Source organism: Eutrigla gurnardus (genome assembly GCF_963514095.1).
Source record: "Eutrigla gurnardus genome assembly, chromosome: 15".
NCBI classification, from domain to species: Eukaryota; Metazoa; Chordata; class Actinopteri; order Perciformes; family Triglidae; genus Eutrigla; species Eutrigla gurnardus.
This window is the reverse complement of record NC_139938.1, coordinates 2,004,116-2,018,903: the sequence shown is the minus strand read 5'-3', so window position 1 is coordinate 2,018,903 and position 14,788 is coordinate 2,004,116. Positions and strand designations below refer to the sequence as shown.

At 43.3% G+C, this 14,788-nt stretch overlaps 4 protein-coding genes across 6 annotated transcripts; 1 reads left to right on the top strand and 3 right to left on the bottom strand.

The window, feature by feature from the left end:
- The first annotated feature begins 728 nt into the window (after positions 1-728).
- Positions 729-2,871, top strand: LOC311026031 (cobalamin binding intrinsic factor-like). Its single transcript, XM_084029327.1, has 4 exons — positions 729-1,753; positions 1,829-1,970; positions 2,067-2,200; positions 2,587-2,871. Exons 1-4 carry the CDS (start codon positions 1,684-1,686, stop codon positions 2,658-2,660), a joined length of 420 nt encoding a protein of 139 aa, XP_083885453.1. The 5' UTR covers positions 729-1,683; the 3' UTR covers positions 2,661-2,871.
- Positions 2,872-5,036, bottom strand: LOC311026029 (sushi, von Willebrand factor type A, EGF and pentraxin domain-containing protein 1). 3 transcript variants are annotated; one of them, XM_084029324.1, is made up of 5 exons: positions 4,694-5,036; positions 4,345-4,509; positions 4,086-4,253; positions 3,812-4,012; positions 2,872-3,717 (listed from the first exon to the last, which is right to left on the bottom strand). In XM_084029324.1, exons 1-5 carry the CDS (start codon positions 4,794-4,796, stop codon positions 3,707-3,709), a joined length of 648 nt encoding a protein of 215 aa, XP_083885450.1. In that variant the 5' UTR covers positions 4,797-5,036; the 3' UTR covers positions 2,872-3,706. The 3 variants fall into 3 exon arrangements, with proteins under 3 accessions (XP_083885450.1, XP_083885449.1, XP_083885451.1); XM_084029323.1 differs by having other exon boundaries at positions 2,872-3,665; positions 4,694-5,035; XM_084029325.1 differs by having other exon boundaries at positions 2,872-3,665; positions 4,700-5,034.
- A 273-nt stretch (positions 5,037-5,309) lies between these two features.
- Positions 5,310-9,748, bottom strand: hinfp (histone H4 transcription factor). Its single transcript, XM_084029316.1, has 9 exons — positions 9,279-9,748; positions 8,870-9,096; positions 8,424-8,535; positions 8,106-8,258; positions 7,919-7,996; positions 6,889-7,009; positions 6,669-6,807; positions 6,447-6,571; positions 5,310-6,353 (listed from the first exon to the last, which is right to left on the bottom strand). The coding sequence occupies exons 1-9, from the start codon at positions 9,436-9,438 to the stop codon at positions 6,041-6,043; spliced, it is 1,428 nt and encodes a 475-aa protein (XP_083885442.1). The 5' UTR covers positions 9,439-9,748; the 3' UTR covers positions 5,310-6,040.
- A 282-nt stretch (positions 9,749-10,030) lies between these two features.
- On the bottom strand, positions 10,031-14,715 carry dpagt1 (dolichyl-phosphate (UDP-N-acetylglucosamine) N-acetylglucosaminephosphotransferase 1 (GlcNAc-1-P transferase)). The gene is made up of 9 exons (XM_084029322.1): positions 14,269-14,715; positions 14,051-14,171; positions 13,743-13,956; positions 13,295-13,441; positions 12,916-13,000; positions 12,612-12,800; positions 12,422-12,509; positions 11,533-11,688; positions 10,031-11,449 (listed from the first exon to the last, which is right to left on the bottom strand). The coding sequence occupies exons 1-9, from the start codon at positions 14,421-14,423 to the stop codon at positions 11,384-11,386; spliced, it is 1,221 nt and encodes a 406-aa protein (XP_083885448.1). The 5' UTR covers positions 14,424-14,715; the 3' UTR covers positions 10,031-11,383.
- Between the last annotated feature and the right edge of the window lie 73 nt (positions 14,716-14,788).

The following is a 14,788-nucleotide window of genomic DNA, read 5'->3' as shown; positions in this document are numbered from 1 at the left end:
GGAACAGGATGCCTGTCGTGGTCTCTTTCTCGTAGGATTAATCCGTTCATCGAGTCCATCCCATCCCAACGCGCATCCAAAAACCCGCGTCCTTCAGCGGCGGTGTCGATGGCAATCTCCGCTCTCTGACATCTGGACTGAAAGACACAAACAGGCAAACAGCGCTGCAGATGCTTCAGCAGCAGCAGCTCGATACAGCCCCGTTATCATCTTACCGGCGAGTGCGTGTGTGTGTACGCACGCCGGTCCGGGATGCAGGGCGTTGCTGACGGGATGCTACTGGAGGAGAAAAATAATTCTTTAGGTTTGTTTCTGTCGAAGCCTCCCCCCGACCTCATGTTTGACAATTTATTACATTAGGGGGGGAAATGTTTTCGCAAATGCACTATAGGCACAGTACAAACATTATAATACACATTTTAAGTCCCTGTAAAGGGATGTTGGTGATGTAGCGCTGATTTAATGCAACCTAAAAGTTGGAATTCATTCAGTTAATTAAATACATTCTGATCAGATTGACCGCCTCGATCTGTTTCATTAAATTAGCCCCCCCAGATGCCAGTTTAAGCATTTTAATTATTCCATTTGCTATTCTGGGCTGCTTATCTCTGGGGAGATGAGCGGAGGGTGGATAACACAGTGACATGAGGATGAAGCTTGGGCTGTGAATAAGCTAATTCTTTATTTCTCATCTTGCCACTTTGGCTCATTCGGATGCAGATGATGGATCGGGCTCGTCGGTGTCACATCCGTCGCCAGCGAACAACGAGGAGGGTTCGGGGAGATTTTAAGGCCGCTGTCTCTTTAAAGTCCGCACCTGCGCAGCTGCTGGTGCTGATGCTGCAGTGCCCGGGTTATTTTCGGTAAAACAGCCGGGGTTACTCGCGTTCAAGCGGGCCCTACATGGCTTACATCACCCCTGAGAGGGAATCAAAACCACTTTTAGCCAATCGCACAAGTCTTTTAATCAGACTGATTAAAAAACGACCTCTCCCGTCGACACACAGAGCAATTTCAGCAACAGCAACCCACATCTCTCTCTGTGATATGTGCCTCCTTTATAGTGCATGATCAACCAGGGCTGCGATGTTAGACAGAGACACACGTGAGACTGAAGTCATCACACTGATTGCAAACTATATGATTAGGCCTGTCAATCATCACTGATTTGTGTTGCAACATATTTCGTTTCTATGAGCCAGAGAGAGAGTCAGTATCACGATAAAGATGGATGCTTGGGCTCCAGTAAATGTGTTGCATTGGACACTGACTGACTGCTACAGGGACACAGAGGGTACTTATATTACTTAAAAGGCCAAATCCTTATTGCATAATGTGATATTTGCGTTTGAGGAAAGAGATGACCTTTGTCTCTCTCTGTAGAATAGGCTTGAGTTTGCGTACAGAAATGTTCCAAGTGTTCTCCTTTATGTCCTGTGAGAAAACGGCAGATCATTAATCAACCAAAGATTTCTTTTCCTAAAGCACACATTAACAGTGACTGGCCGTGTGAGATGAAAGCAAACACTTGTGTTGCTGTTAGTTTCCGTCTGAATATTTGAACTCAACAAAGACATCTTGGAGTTAAAAGTGTTCTCGGGCTGGAATGTGCTCACAAATGAGGGATAGGCCGGCAAACTATAAGTACCGAGCCAGAGGGTGAGGTGTCATCCGACGGACAAGATGGAGCCGAGAAGCGCCGCTCTCCTCTCTGTGGGCTTTCTCCTGCTGTTAACCCGAGGAGCTCTTACAGGTGAATACTTATATTAAATATAGCATCTTGTGTGTTGTAAAGTGTCAGTAGAAGTGAATGCATGGTGGTGTGCAGCTCCAGAGACTCTTCCCATCAGACTGTCTGTGGAGAACGATGTGTCTAACATGACCCCTGAGTCCCATGTCATGTCTGTGGTGGAGGGAGGCGTGCTGCTGGGCGCTCTGAGGAGACTGCAGGAAGCACAGCGGGACTTCAAGTGAGACCACCCATGACATCCCCTTTAATATCTCGCCACAACATCCTTGGTGCCTTGGTGGCTCGGCTGTGATTACCTCTGCTGTTGTGTGCGCAGGTTCACGGTGAAGGAGGACCCAGACTTCGGCCTGTTCCTGCAGAGCGTGAACGGCGTAGCTGGAAGCGAGCAGGAGCAGACGTTCTGGGAGATCCTGTCAGAAAGCTCAGGGGAGTACCGCAGGCTGGACGAGGGTGAGGATCCTCCAGAGGAGAGGAGACAACCTATCTGACTTCATGAGCTGTAATGAGGCAGCAGCAGGATTGGTGGTCCTATCACATATCGCCTCAGGATGTCCTCTGGAGCGATTATTCTAAAATATTACTATAGGAGGATATTACTCACTATCTTTAAGTTTGTCTTTTCTGTTTGTTAAGTTTAAATTAAATATATTGGGTGTGATTTTTGCAGATGCTGCAGCTACATAATTATTGGCTACGTTAGAGTACGTCTTTGGTGTTTGGAGTAAAGAAAATGTTTAAACAGTTTCTCATGATCTATCTGTGATTGCCATTAATGCAAGAACAGAGCACTGTGTGAAACGCCAGTGATTCTGATGAACCCTGGTCCCTTTCCACAGGAATTGGCTGCTACCAACCTAAAACAAATGAGCACATCGTCCTTCGGTTCAGCACCTGGGCTCAACGGAGATGAACCAGCGGACGTGTTCAGCGGCAACTCTTCAGGATCACATGTGGAAGAGAGTCTAACCTGATTGTTTGGTTTTGTTTTGTTCCTGTAAGTGCAAAGAGAGGTACATGTTGTGACATTATGTGGGAATAAATAAAACAGCAACATCTAGTGGCAGTCAAGAGCAATTTCATTCATCAAATGCACAGTCAAGTAAAGAACACACAGCTATAAAAGGAAATGATACATAATGGGAAAAAGGAGATGCAGAAAGGTTGAATAGCACTGGAAAGTTAGAAAGTGTTACGAAAAAGAAAAGCACCTTTCTTCAGCTCATGATAACTTGAAGTCTGGACGTGTTTTTAACTGTTAAAATACCAGAGAAACTTTCTGGATTCAAAAGAAAGCTGTGAATAAAGTCTATGAGAGAGAAAACTGGGTGTTTGGAATGGAGGTCAGTGTTTGCAACCCCAAAAATATATGTTGTGCTATTTTTGATTTAAAATAAATCATTTATATAATGAAAGTGTACATGGTCTACTACCTACAACATCAACTTGCTTATAAGGTCTACTTCACTCCTCTGGTTAACTCTTGACTCCTGAGCTCCCCGACCAAAGCTCCTTCCTTTGTAACAAGATTAAGTTTCATCTCCTTCCAGGACAGATGGACTGAGAGGAGAAGCAACACTAATCCCTGCCGTTTCACTCGTTCTCCTCGGCTTTCACACTGAAACACTGAAGGAAGCAGTTCAGATGTGATTAGAATTCACATCCGACTCGGGGGGATTTTACTCGTCATAGTGTAAAATCATATGCATAGAAAAAAAGGAGAAACTGTGGGTTTCAGTGTGCCAGACAGATTAAATTAAAGTTTTAAAACATCCGGATTCTGGTCCTCTGATTTGTCCACATATTTGGATGACGCAGCAAAAAACACAGCGTGACTCTGCGTTGTACAAGCTGTCTGTGTATTTCCTCTTCATCTGGGGTACACATAGTCTTCTCTCCACGTTTCAGCCCGTAGATGCTAAAAATAAGACACAAGACGTGTTCTTTGCAGGCAATTCCTCAAAGAGAGACTGCAAATTCATGTTCAAAGTGATAATTGATCAGTTTCGTGTATTTGCAGAGACAACGTTGCATCAGTTCATCATTTGTGTGAGAGTTACTCACCACATGATAAAGCGCAGTCACAAATGCAAGGGACGCACTGTGCGAAGAAGCGCTTCCAGCCGGTCTCCTTCTTCGTGCAGTTGTTTATGCGGGTGCAGCCTTGTTTGAGCGGGCCGTGGTAGCTCTTATGTGCACACGTGGAGTTACATGTCCCGTTCAGTTCCCGCTCACTGATTTCAACGCGTCCCCGCTGACACATTCCTAAAGGACACGCAGAGAGTCAGACCTGATGGTTCATGATGGATCAGGGAAGTCATTGTTTGCGTTTGCTCACTGAGGCAGGTAGGTTTCGGGGTCCAGAGTCCATTAGGCTGGCAAGATCTGGTCGGGTTCCCCACCAGCATGAAGCCAGGGCGACAGGCGTACCTCACCACGGAGCCCACCCACCAGTCGTTACCATGAACCAGCCCGTTATAGTCCACGTCTGGCCTCCCGCAGGTCACTGTCCAGACAAAGCAAAAGGAAACGCAAAGTCAAAGCGTGACACAAAGCTCCATAACAGGACGACAAGAGGGACTTTTATGGGGTCTCACCTCTGCACAGAGACTTGTAGCCGAGCCAGCAGCAGCTCGAGTCTCCACAGAGATCTCTCCTCAGCTCCTCGTGTCGTGCCATGCAGCCTCCTACACAAAGGGGTGCTGACCCCGACCAATATATGTCTTCTATGAAATCCGGTTGCGGGATCCATTCTGTCTCACCTGCAGTTTAACATTTTTATTAGCATTTTTTTGTTAAATTAATTTTTCCATGCAAACCTCAAACTGTATATAGTTTTAACAGATTAACAGAGATATTCTTGTTGTTATAAAGGGATACGTTCATCCCATTTTAAGAGACCATTAACATGATTGAACATTAAACTGTGATTATAAGAGGTCTTACCACTACCTTCCATTGCACCAATCCACCCAGGCAACTGAAAAACGGCTCTTTGGAAGGACCCAAACAGCAGCAACAGCAGTGGATACAACCTCAGGGTGTCCATCTTCGGACACAATCGATCTCTGTGGAAAAACTGCAGAGGGATCTGGGAGCTGAGTCTAAGTCATATCGCTGTGCAGCAATGTTCTATACATCATCGTTTCTTGCAAAGTCAACAGACTCGAAGTGGTCCCAGAAGAGCCGAGTTCCCTGACTGCAGAGTGAAGGAGCAGAGATCGGTAAGTAACACTTCAACTAAGCTCTGTGTGCTGCCTAATCTTCCACAAACAGCTAATGCCACTACCTAATGTATGTCATGCTGTGACAAAGACACAAGTCAGGATTTAAGTCGTTTGATTACAAAAAAAAAGCTGAACAATCACCCAGAATCCAAACATATATAGTACACATTTTGGGCTTATAATATTTTTTTTTCTAAGGGAGGAAGGTAGATGTGAAAGTAAGTGTACTTTCAAATAGTCTACTTCGACATCGTATATATTATGAGTCAGTAATAGGAGACCAACAACATTTCAGTCACCACATATCTGTCTACTCAGAGATCAGTCCAAAAACATCCAGTCTAACAGCCCGATTTAATCAGAAACCAGAGCTGCAGCAGAGCAGTACGATCAGCAGGCTGCACCATGATGGAAGTACAGATGATAGATACTATCAAAGCAGTGGCCTGTAAATCATCAGATTTAAACTAATAACTAGGGATATTCTTCTATAACAACTTGTTAAAAAACAAGTGGAAATTGTACACCATAAAAGAAACGTTTTCAGTGTGCAAAAATAAAAATATTTAAAAAAAAAAACATTTCAAATGGGATTACTGCAAATGTCACAACTTTATTCTAGTTGTAGATACAGCATAAAAAAAATACACACTGAGCTAATGAGCTCTCTTTGCTGGAGTCAACACATGTGAATATTAATTATTTGGGCCAGCATTAATATCCAATTGTCTACAGATGTTACAGTACAAGATACGATGGATGAATGAATACTGGAAAAAAGGCCATCAACGAAGCTCCACATTAGTAAACAAATACACATAAAAACAGGGTTATTACCTAACATAGGTTTATAGTCAAGATGGTTCATCATGGAGGACTCATCTCTTCATTTAGACGTTTAATATCAAGTGCCTCCAGCTGCCATTAAAAGCTCAGATGATTTTTAAGACATGTGCGATGATCTGTGAAAGGGCTCAGCTGATGACAGGATGCCCTGTCATGTAGAAGACATGTATGCAGGACTGTGGGAGTCCAACCACCAACCACTTCCATTCAGAGCAGCATCCTAGAGTTGCTGCATGACCGAGTCCTCCCCTGCTTGTGACAAACCTCCAGTGAGAACGTACAACATGTCATCTTCCCGATTGCCTTCCGCGGCGCTGCCGGTCGGCTCCTCGGCCCTCTGCTCCTCCAGCAGCACCCCTTTCAGTTCTAACTGCAACTCTGGGGGCGCTGCCCCCAGGGATCCCTCCTCGGTCTGGCCGCTGTCCTCCTCCGCTTGATTACTTTGTCTTTCCCTCATTAGCTGCTCCGTCAGTTCCACACTCTCGTAGCGAATCAGTTGCAGCCGCAAGAAGCCATCCTCATGTTCCTTGTACCTGACGGAGTGATAAAGAGAAAGATCAGTGCTGCAACATGCCACACATGACAAATTCAGCATTACTGGGTTATTTTGTCAATGTGTAACTGACCTGAACCTGGGGTGTCCAGAGGGCCATTTGAACTGGTGCTTTTTGTGCAGATGAACAGTTAGGTTGTTGCCCCGTGTGAAGCACTGGTCGCACACGTGGCACTTGTAGCGAGCTACAAAATCCCCCTGATTACAGAAAGGAAACATTGGAAAACTATAAATGACATTAAATCATTACCCTGAGTGTAAATGAACAAGAATCTAAAGAGAACACGTCTTTCACCTTATGCTCTCTTTTGTGGTGAATCTTCATGGTGCCGAGCGTACGGGAGGTGAAGCCACAGCCGGGAACGTCGCAATGAAATGCCGGCTCGCTGCTGTGGGTATCCAGGTGTTTGCGCAAGTCTATCAGATTCTTACAGCTGCAAAGACAAAACAATAATGCAAGTGTGTGTTGAACAGATTCATCTGGTTTTGCACCGCTGCAGTTTCAGTGGATATACCTGTATTCACAGTATTCACAGCTGTATGGCTTCTCGTTACTGTGGCGGAACTTAATGTGGTTGCGCAGTGAAGAAGGTGATGGACAAGTCATGTCGCACAGCGGGCATTTGTAGTGGCTCACTGCAACAACAAAGAATTAAATTAAAAGATTAAATCATCTAATAATACTGCAGAGTGTATCACACAGTCAATTTAGCTAGAAATAAACATAACAAAGGTTTATTTTTACTCATGCTTGTGTCAGGCCAAACTGAATTTGCAGTGTGTGGGTGAGAGGTGGTTAAGGATTTATGGCAACAACTAGGAACGGGACAGAATAGGATTTTATCATGGATCGCATCAAAAAACACTTGCAATAAGTTTATTGTGATGAATTTCCATCATCTGAATAATTGCAAAATAATTGCAAATACCAGGGACTTGAAAATGCTGTCTAGCTCGCCATCATGGCAGACAAGTGAAAACAAACAAAAATGATAAACATCCTTATAACACATTTTTTAAATGTCTTTATCTGTTATTTATGTAGATAGAGCTTTCACCGTATTTAAGTTTATTTGTTTTTCACTAAAAATGATGTTCACCAAAAAAAATGTACATCTTTGATGCATTACAAATATTTCTTTCTTAACAGAATGTGAAGTGAAACCAGTATGATTAAGTGCCATTTTGAGAGTTTTAAGCATATTTTGAAGATTATTTGGATAATATTAAGAATCGCAATTATTTTGGCGAGGATAATCGTGACATGAAATGTTCATATCATCCCATTCCTAACAACAACAGTGGGGAAAAAAAGAAAACTTGTAAAGGACTATTTTCCTACACCTGTGTCCCGTATAGCGTTCACCCGCCACTCAAGATCAATGGCTCCTCCTTCAGTGTCGATCTAAAAATGTACGGCATGGTGTGGAAGATGGTTGCAGAGGAAAAACGTGTGTGATTTTAAGCTATTTGGCTCAAACGTGCAAAAAGAGCAGTGTGGTCTATAAGTTCTCAGAATGACTGGCACCATGATGAGGGACTGACCGTGGGTTCTCATGTGGTCTCTCAGCAGTCTTTCAGTAGCAAAACGCTTGGAACAGTGAGAACACTGGAACCTCTGACCTGCAGCACACACACATACAAGCACACAAACCAAGAATTACTTGATGGAAAAGGTGAATCTGGAGCAAACCTTTGCTAATAAGCTTCACTTCATAATTCAGGTGTTTACCTTCCATGGCGCTCTGTCGTATGATGTGGTCAAAGAACTTGGTGTTGTTGGCGTACATCCCCCCACAGCCTGGACACGCTACAACCTTCTCTTGGGTGTGGCTTCGCAGGTGTTCCCGAAGTTTAGGACGTCCTTTAGCGGTGGCTTCACAATCTGCAGGATGATCCGCTCAGAACTTGGACTCAACAAGCATTCATTCTTAATATAAGCATGAAATGCACTCAGCCTTTTAAAGATGGCTCTGACCATAAATGAGTTGTGTAATCTTCAGTGACATCTCTGATAATAATTTTAAGATAACCATGTAAAATGCTGTACCTTTCCATCCACAGCGTATTGGGAATTCATAGTCTCCTGCTGGTATATCTATGCATAGGGTGTGCATCTCCACGTGACGATAGAAAAACTCTGGGTTTTCATAGGGTGGTTGCTTTAACAAACACGCAAAGAAAGAGAAAAACAGAGTGACAGATATTTAGAGTTCAAGAAGAAAAAGTTGAATCTCTACTTGAGACACAGAATGAAATCTCCCATTTATTTCAACAGTGTGAACTTTGAGGTCAAGTCACTGCACCCTTACTGCTTATATTTGTCCATTATAGCGAATGTATTAAGGCAAACGAGGACGCCCGACCCGTACAGATTACAGGACCTTGCATACTGAACCGAAGCCTGCATTTGAGCAGGTGGATAAACAAACACACTTATAAGTAAATATAGAAGTAATCTTGTCTGGATCCATCATGCCTCTCTACAAAAATTACCTCGCATTCCTCCCAAAGGCAGATAAAATTGTCGGGGATTTCAGGGATGATGTTGCAATTCTGGTATCCGATGGAGCAGGTGCCGATTTCGGGCTGGGCATTAAGCACCTGCTGACCCAGCTGTTTCAGCTTCGTGTGGTAACAGTGGAAGAAGAGATGCCTCCGCAACTCCTCAGGACCCTCCACAGAACAGAAACCACAGTCCCTCCAAAGACAGTTCCTCTCCCCTTGGCACAACAAATGAACAGTTTACATTAGTAGGCATCACCCTTTTGCTTCCATATGTCTTCTTAATCACCAATTATTGAGTAACACCACAGGACACCCACTGTAAAACCAAGAAATATCTATTTACCTGCCACTTAATAAACATTAGATAGTTGGAACTATAGTGCTCAAACCTCCTCACCTTCTATTTCTTCTTCGTCCTCCTCCGCCATGTTAACGGCATTAAGGTGACCCTCCGCATGCTTGCAGAAGTTATCCATCCGGCCGAACGACTCCCGGCAAGAACTCCATTCGCAGTCCAACTTCAACGTCTTTTTGTGGATCCGTTTGTTAGGAGGCATTTCTGTAAACACGACAACAACTACATGTGGTGTGGAGTGTAAGCGCAGCCCGGTCTGGACCCGGAGCTCGCATCTACCGGGTGCTAGCTAACACCGGGTCGCTGTGAGCAGACAGCGTCTCTAAAACCTTCCGCAGCTCGACTAGATCTTCACAAACTTCTTCCTGCGACACGTTGACGAGCGGAAAGGAAGACGGAGCCTCGCATTCTCACTCGAATGGCGGCTTCAACTGCTGTTTAACAGCTCTGACGGGATGTAAACATTACTGGACAAGAGCCGCGGGCTGTGTGAGCTGCGCTAATGTCTCCCCAGAAACAAGGATACTTCTCCAATAGTTCCGGAAGTAACGCGCACCGTCCAAATACTGAAGCCTACTTTGAGTGCACATTTTAAATCTTGTACTTTGTTTGGTATTCTCCTTTTATGCTCCTTCTAATTTCATTCTGCTAATTATAATATTATGATTCTAATATTATATTTATACACCCAACACTATAGAATAGAATGTATAGATACTGATAGATACCCCATATTTAATAATTTGATACCGTATTTTGATTATTTTGAAAATCGTACCTGTTTTTAATATTTTTTTATTAACACACATCATAACATAACCAACCATTTCTGATGGTCCCCCTTTGAATTTAGTATTAATTGGTATCCAAAATGTCAACTTGACCGCTTCAGCACTTCAATATTTTATTTGTTGGACAGTTTATACATTGATACCAATATATCTGTGATAACCTAAAGTCAGATATTTGATACTTGATAAATGATGCTGACAATACGATCATGAATACAGGACTTTCACTTGTAGTCAAGTATTTATACATATGTATGTAGACCTGCTGCTAATTAAGAAAATCGGAATACTTCTTAAACCACTGCAAATAATGATGGTTGATGATGGTTTTGTCAGCTTTAATTAGTCAATTTGAAGCTTCCATCTCAACAGTAAACAGTTCCTCACTTGTCGTTACATTCCTAAGCAAAATAGTCCAGTGCAAGTTTACTTCACATTGGTGTCTGCTGTACCCTCAGGGGGAAAATGCATATCAGTCATAAAAATACAGCTATAATACCAAAAAAGGTATAAACAATCAATTAGTATTATTCTCATCAGGACACCCTGCATCTTCCATAGACCTAAGTCACTTTTTTTTAACAACCCAGACACTATAATCTCACTTAATCTCTAATATCCCCTCTATATACCTGTCTCCACCTAATTCCCTGTCAACAGCCTGATTATAACCTCCTTATCTCTTTGCTACTTGTTTTACAATGATCATTGTGTGTGCATTTATTCAGAGGTAAAAAAGAAAAGTAAAGAAATCATCAACAAACAAAAGACCTATATATCAAGTCATTATTTCATATTACTAATGACGCATGGCTTGATGGTTATGGACAATTAAATATGAGTGGGTACATTTTCCTGAAGCCATTTTTGCTTTAAAAGCAGATTCAAGCATTTTTATATTTTTAGAGCACTTCTACATCCATTAATCTGGAATTAAATGGTAACAATTTAGTAGCATCAGCCACTGATGCTCGCTGCCCTGAAAACTGAAAGTTATCCCCACTTACTGTTCTTTCCTTTAAAAAACTAGGTACAAAAATATACTTTCAGGGTGGACACACAAGATCATTTAGACCTAGTTACTTTTCCTGCTTGCCATTACTGAAATTTAAGAGGATAACACAGTACTTGCTGTTTATGTCAGACCCCTAGCACTTTCTGTTTGGAAACTTTACGCGAAAATGTTCTACAGAGTGAAATATATCGCTGAACCTTGCACCGGGTCTATACTGCATGTATAGTCTGAGGCAGAAAAGTAACAGTGAGGTAATGTTATCCCTCAAAAGGCAGATGAACCATGAGTGTGGACAAAAGAAAGGAACAGTCAGTGCTCTCTCCTCGTTCCCAGCGTGCCGTCTAGACGTAGTAGAAGAGGCGCACTAGTTGATAACGGATTCCAAACGCCACAACGCTGCCCATCACCTGGGAGAGACACAGAAATGAGCATCCAGTGAAACATTCGCACATTCCCAACGGCCGACGCTATTCCAGGGTATTGGTCGTACCTGTATGATGAGCATGATGATTGTGAGGTTTCTCTCATGGGTGGGGCCGAGTAATTTCAGGACCAGATTTATTAATGTCATGTTGTTGCACTCAATAAAATCATCATCTCCCTCCTGGCCTCTTCGCACCTCTAGCAGCTTTAATAATTCTGCCACCTGTTGAGGATCATTGAGACGTTATTGTTATAAACCAATAAAGACAGCAGGACGCCGGCCACTGGTCTGCCTCCTGTGTGTTTACCCACCTGGACCAATACTCATCACACACGCATTTTTCTTATACTAACCTTCTACAAGCCCACTGAATCGCTGCCCACATCCCCAATTTTATCAGCATTTCATATTATATTGTAACAAAGTCAAACAAAATACCAAATACTGTCAGATTATCTGACAAAATAAATCCCGGTTTAATCAGGTCAGAGACCAGTCTGTGATACTAACTAGTCTGCTTTGCTGTTTAAGGTTTTATTGCATCTACTGGCTTTCATATATTGAAGGTACATGCTACCACTCACATGTGTGTAAGTATGATATGACTGATCCACATACAGAGCATGAGCCTACTCACAACGCCACTGTATTCTGATGCCACAAATAAATAAAAACAATAAGTCTATTAAATATTAAGTCAAGAGATGATAAACTTAACTGACATTCCAGTTTATTTCCCATAAACTCTCTAGGTGCAGCTGTTCTATGTTTTATATATAATTTTTAATTACGTTTTTGGCTGATGGTCGGACATAACAAGCAATTTAAGGAAGAGATGACCTTGAGCTCTGGGAAAATGTGGTGGGCATTTTTCACCATTTTCTACATCTTTTTAGACAAAATGGTTAATCGATCAATAAAAAAAAGAGAGAATACACAGGTGCAAGAGCATTACCTTCAGAATGAGGTTTCCTAATTTAGAGAGGTCCTTTCTTTTGAATTTAGAATAGCTCATCCCCAGTTTGCCTGTGTCTGGATTCAGCCTTTCATTGGGGGAAAAGACAAAAAGAACAAAGTTTAAGACTGAGCGTACATAATCCGCATACATGATGAATGAAAATACATCAAAAGTAAAGGTTGTTAACCTGGGGAGCCGGTGTCTGGGACAGGGGATGACGTGAAAGAGCTGAGGCAAGGAGTATATGAAGTTAACCACTTGGGGAATGAAGAAGAGCAGCATTGTTTTGCTGAAGTGTCCGAGGATACCAACTACGGCGAAAGTCATCCCCGCAAAGTAGCAGAAAGTGTCTCCCACGAACACGGAGGACGGGTACCTGGAAGAAATAGGTTGCAAGTTGATGGGATATAGAGGCACCGACATCATCATACATCCCTCTGCATTCTCAAACATGTTTAATAAAAGGGCTGCAGGTAACAGAATCAACTTACCAGTTGTGGTAAAAAAGTGCTAATGTTGTGAAGAAGAACGGTATCATGAAGTAGAGGGAGAACACGTGGTCGTCTCGGTAATCTCCTGATCAATTGGAAAAGACAACAAACCAAATGTCAATCATCTTTGAATGTTATGCAACAGGAAAGAAGTCAAATGTAGACATTTAAATTTTTAATGACGCATCAAAATGACGCCTGAAAAGGGTGATGAATTCTGCCAATGGGATATGATCAATCACTTGTTTCCAAGTGATTTTGCTTGTTTCAGGAATCTTCCAGTGAAATCAAGTTATCCATATCCAGCACGCTCGTGGCTTGGCGGTGTGGAGGGTGAGATGTGTGATGCTGATGGATGAGAAAGAAAACAAGCACACACCACTCAGCTCCAGCAGGTTGAAGACGATGATGGAGCCGGAGATGAACAGGGCTTGACCCGACTCGATGCCATTGATGCCTGCCAGGATGTTGATGGCATTGGTGCAGAATACTGCCAGCATTCCCATGTAGACGTAGTAGAGAATACCTGCAGGAGATCAGAGATCACGTCCTTTACAGAATGTAATTTCCTACATCAACTGTAACGAGTGCAGGGACAAACCTCCATCCTAACAAACATAGTGTTTATGTATCGCTGGCTATCTCTATCAGAATAATGGGCAGACAAGCTAATAGTGAAGACAACTGCTTCGTGTTTTTGATAGTACCACAGACGACGATCATACTGGAGGGATTATATATCCCATCTGGCCTGGGAACATCTTGGGAGTTGGAGGGTGCGGCTGTGGTACAAAGACATCTGGACTATGCAGCAAGCAACAACTCACCCATGTCCAAGTGCAGCCCGAACAGGGCTCTGAAGGGCTGGGGCACCACTATGACTGTGTTGCCGAAGTTGGTAAAATAGACCATGAGCAGCGGCAGGGAAGCCATGGTGGGAAGCAGGAGCTTGTGTCTCCACCGCAGGTTGAGCACGTCGTCGGCAAAGCCCAGGAAGATCATGCAACAGATGGCCAGGAGGGCACCAATCAGCTGTACAAACTGCCCACCACCAAAGAAATAGAAAAACAAGACGGCTCAGTTTAGTTTAACTTTGAGAGAAGCATGCAGGTTTACAAAGCATCAGTCAACACACCTCATTGTGTGGGAAGCCCTTGCACTGATCCCCCACAAAGCAGCTAAGGAAAGGCACTGGGATGAAGCAGAAGAGGATGATGAGGAAGACCGTCCCACTGATCACTCCTTGGGACTCTGGGCTGCAAAGGGGGAAGACCAGGAAGAACACATAGCACGTGACTTCCAATAAGGCATTGAGGGTGGCAAACTCATAGGACAGATAAGAAAAATACTCACACTTCCTTTTTGGATGTCTTGTTTAGGTCCATTCCGTACAATCTGGCTGAGATGAAATGGTCTTTGAAAGCGGGAATGAGTTTCAATGTGGCCAAACAGCCGAGAGCAGACAGGAAACAGTTGATCACCAACGGCAGGACGGGTACCGGTGACATGTTTGGTTTCGGTGGGTCCGTTTCTGACGGATCAACGAACCTCTCTAGCTAACCTGACGTTGCTCCTCAGGCGATCGATGAACGAGCTTTGGCTGTCTGCTTCACTGGGGTGAAAACATGTCATGTCGTTGTTTTTAAAACCAAATACACCTCCGCACTTCCGGTGTCAAAGAAAAATGAGCCGGGGAGTCGCGCTGGTCACCCACACCATGTTTCATTACGTGTTATTGATGCTAGTATGTTCTTACTGCCTGGCTGTCTGAACTCCACGTCTGTGTAACATTTCCCGAATGAAACGGGTGGTACTTCCGGGTAGAGACTTCAAAATAAAGTGTTATTTAAAAACGTCTCAGTTGTTGCATTAA

What these genes read in the sequence shown, in the direction of transcription:
- LOC311026031 (XM_084029327.1), top strand. Translation starts at nt 1,684, where the DNA reads ATGGAGCCGAGAAGCGCCGCTCTCCTCTCTGTGGGCTTTCTCCTGCTG. An exon ending in GAAGCACAGCGGGACTTCAA is followed by an intron (nt 1,971 to 2,066) that starts GTGAGACCACCC and finishes TTGTGTGCGCAG; the next exon opens with GTTCACGGTGAAGGAGGACC. An exon ending in GTACCGCAGGCTGGACGAGG is followed by an intron (nt 2,201 to 2,586) that starts GTGAGGATCCTC and finishes CCCTTTCCACAG; the next exon opens with GAATTGGCTGCTACCAACCT.
- LOC311026029 (XM_084029323.1), bottom strand. Translation starts at nt 4,796, where the DNA reads ATGGACACCCTGAGGTTGTATCCACTGCTGTTGCTGCTGTTTGGGTCC. An exon ending in CTACAAGTCTCTGTGCAGAG is followed by an intron (nt 4,254 to 4,344) that starts GTGAGACCCCAT and finishes TTGTCTGGACAG; the next exon opens with TGACCTGCGGGAGGCCAGAC. An exon ending in CCCGAAACCTACCTGCCTCA is followed by an intron (nt 4,013 to 4,085) that starts GTGAGCAAACGC and finishes CGTGTCCTTTAG; the next exon opens with GAATGTGTCAGCGGGGACGC.
- hinfp (XM_084029316.1), bottom strand. Translation starts at nt 9,438, where the DNA reads ATGCCTCCTAACAAACGGATCCACAAAAAGACGTTGAAGTTGGACTGC. An exon ending in AATACGCTGTGGATGGAAAG is followed by an intron (nt 8,259 to 8,423) that starts GTACAGCATTTT and finishes ATCATCCTGCAG; the next exon opens with ATTGTGAAGCCACCGCTAAA. An exon ending in TGTGAATACTGTGAATACAG is followed by an intron (nt 6,808 to 6,888) that starts GTATATCCACTG and finishes TTGTCTTTGCAG; the next exon opens with CTGTAAGAATCTGATAGACT.
- dpagt1 (XM_084029322.1), bottom strand. Translation starts at nt 14,423, where the DNA reads ATGTCACCGGTACCCGTCCTGCCGTTGGTGATCAACTGTTTCCTGTCT. An exon ending in AAGACATCCAAAAAGGAAGT is followed by an intron (nt 14,172 to 14,268) that starts GTGAGTATTTTT and finishes CCCCCTTTGCAG; the next exon opens with CCCAGAGTCCCAAGGAGTGA. An exon ending in GCACTTTTTTACCACAACTG is followed by an intron (nt 12,801 to 12,915) that starts GTAAGTTGATTC and finishes TATTTCTTCCAG; the next exon opens with GTACCCGTCCTCCGTGTTCG.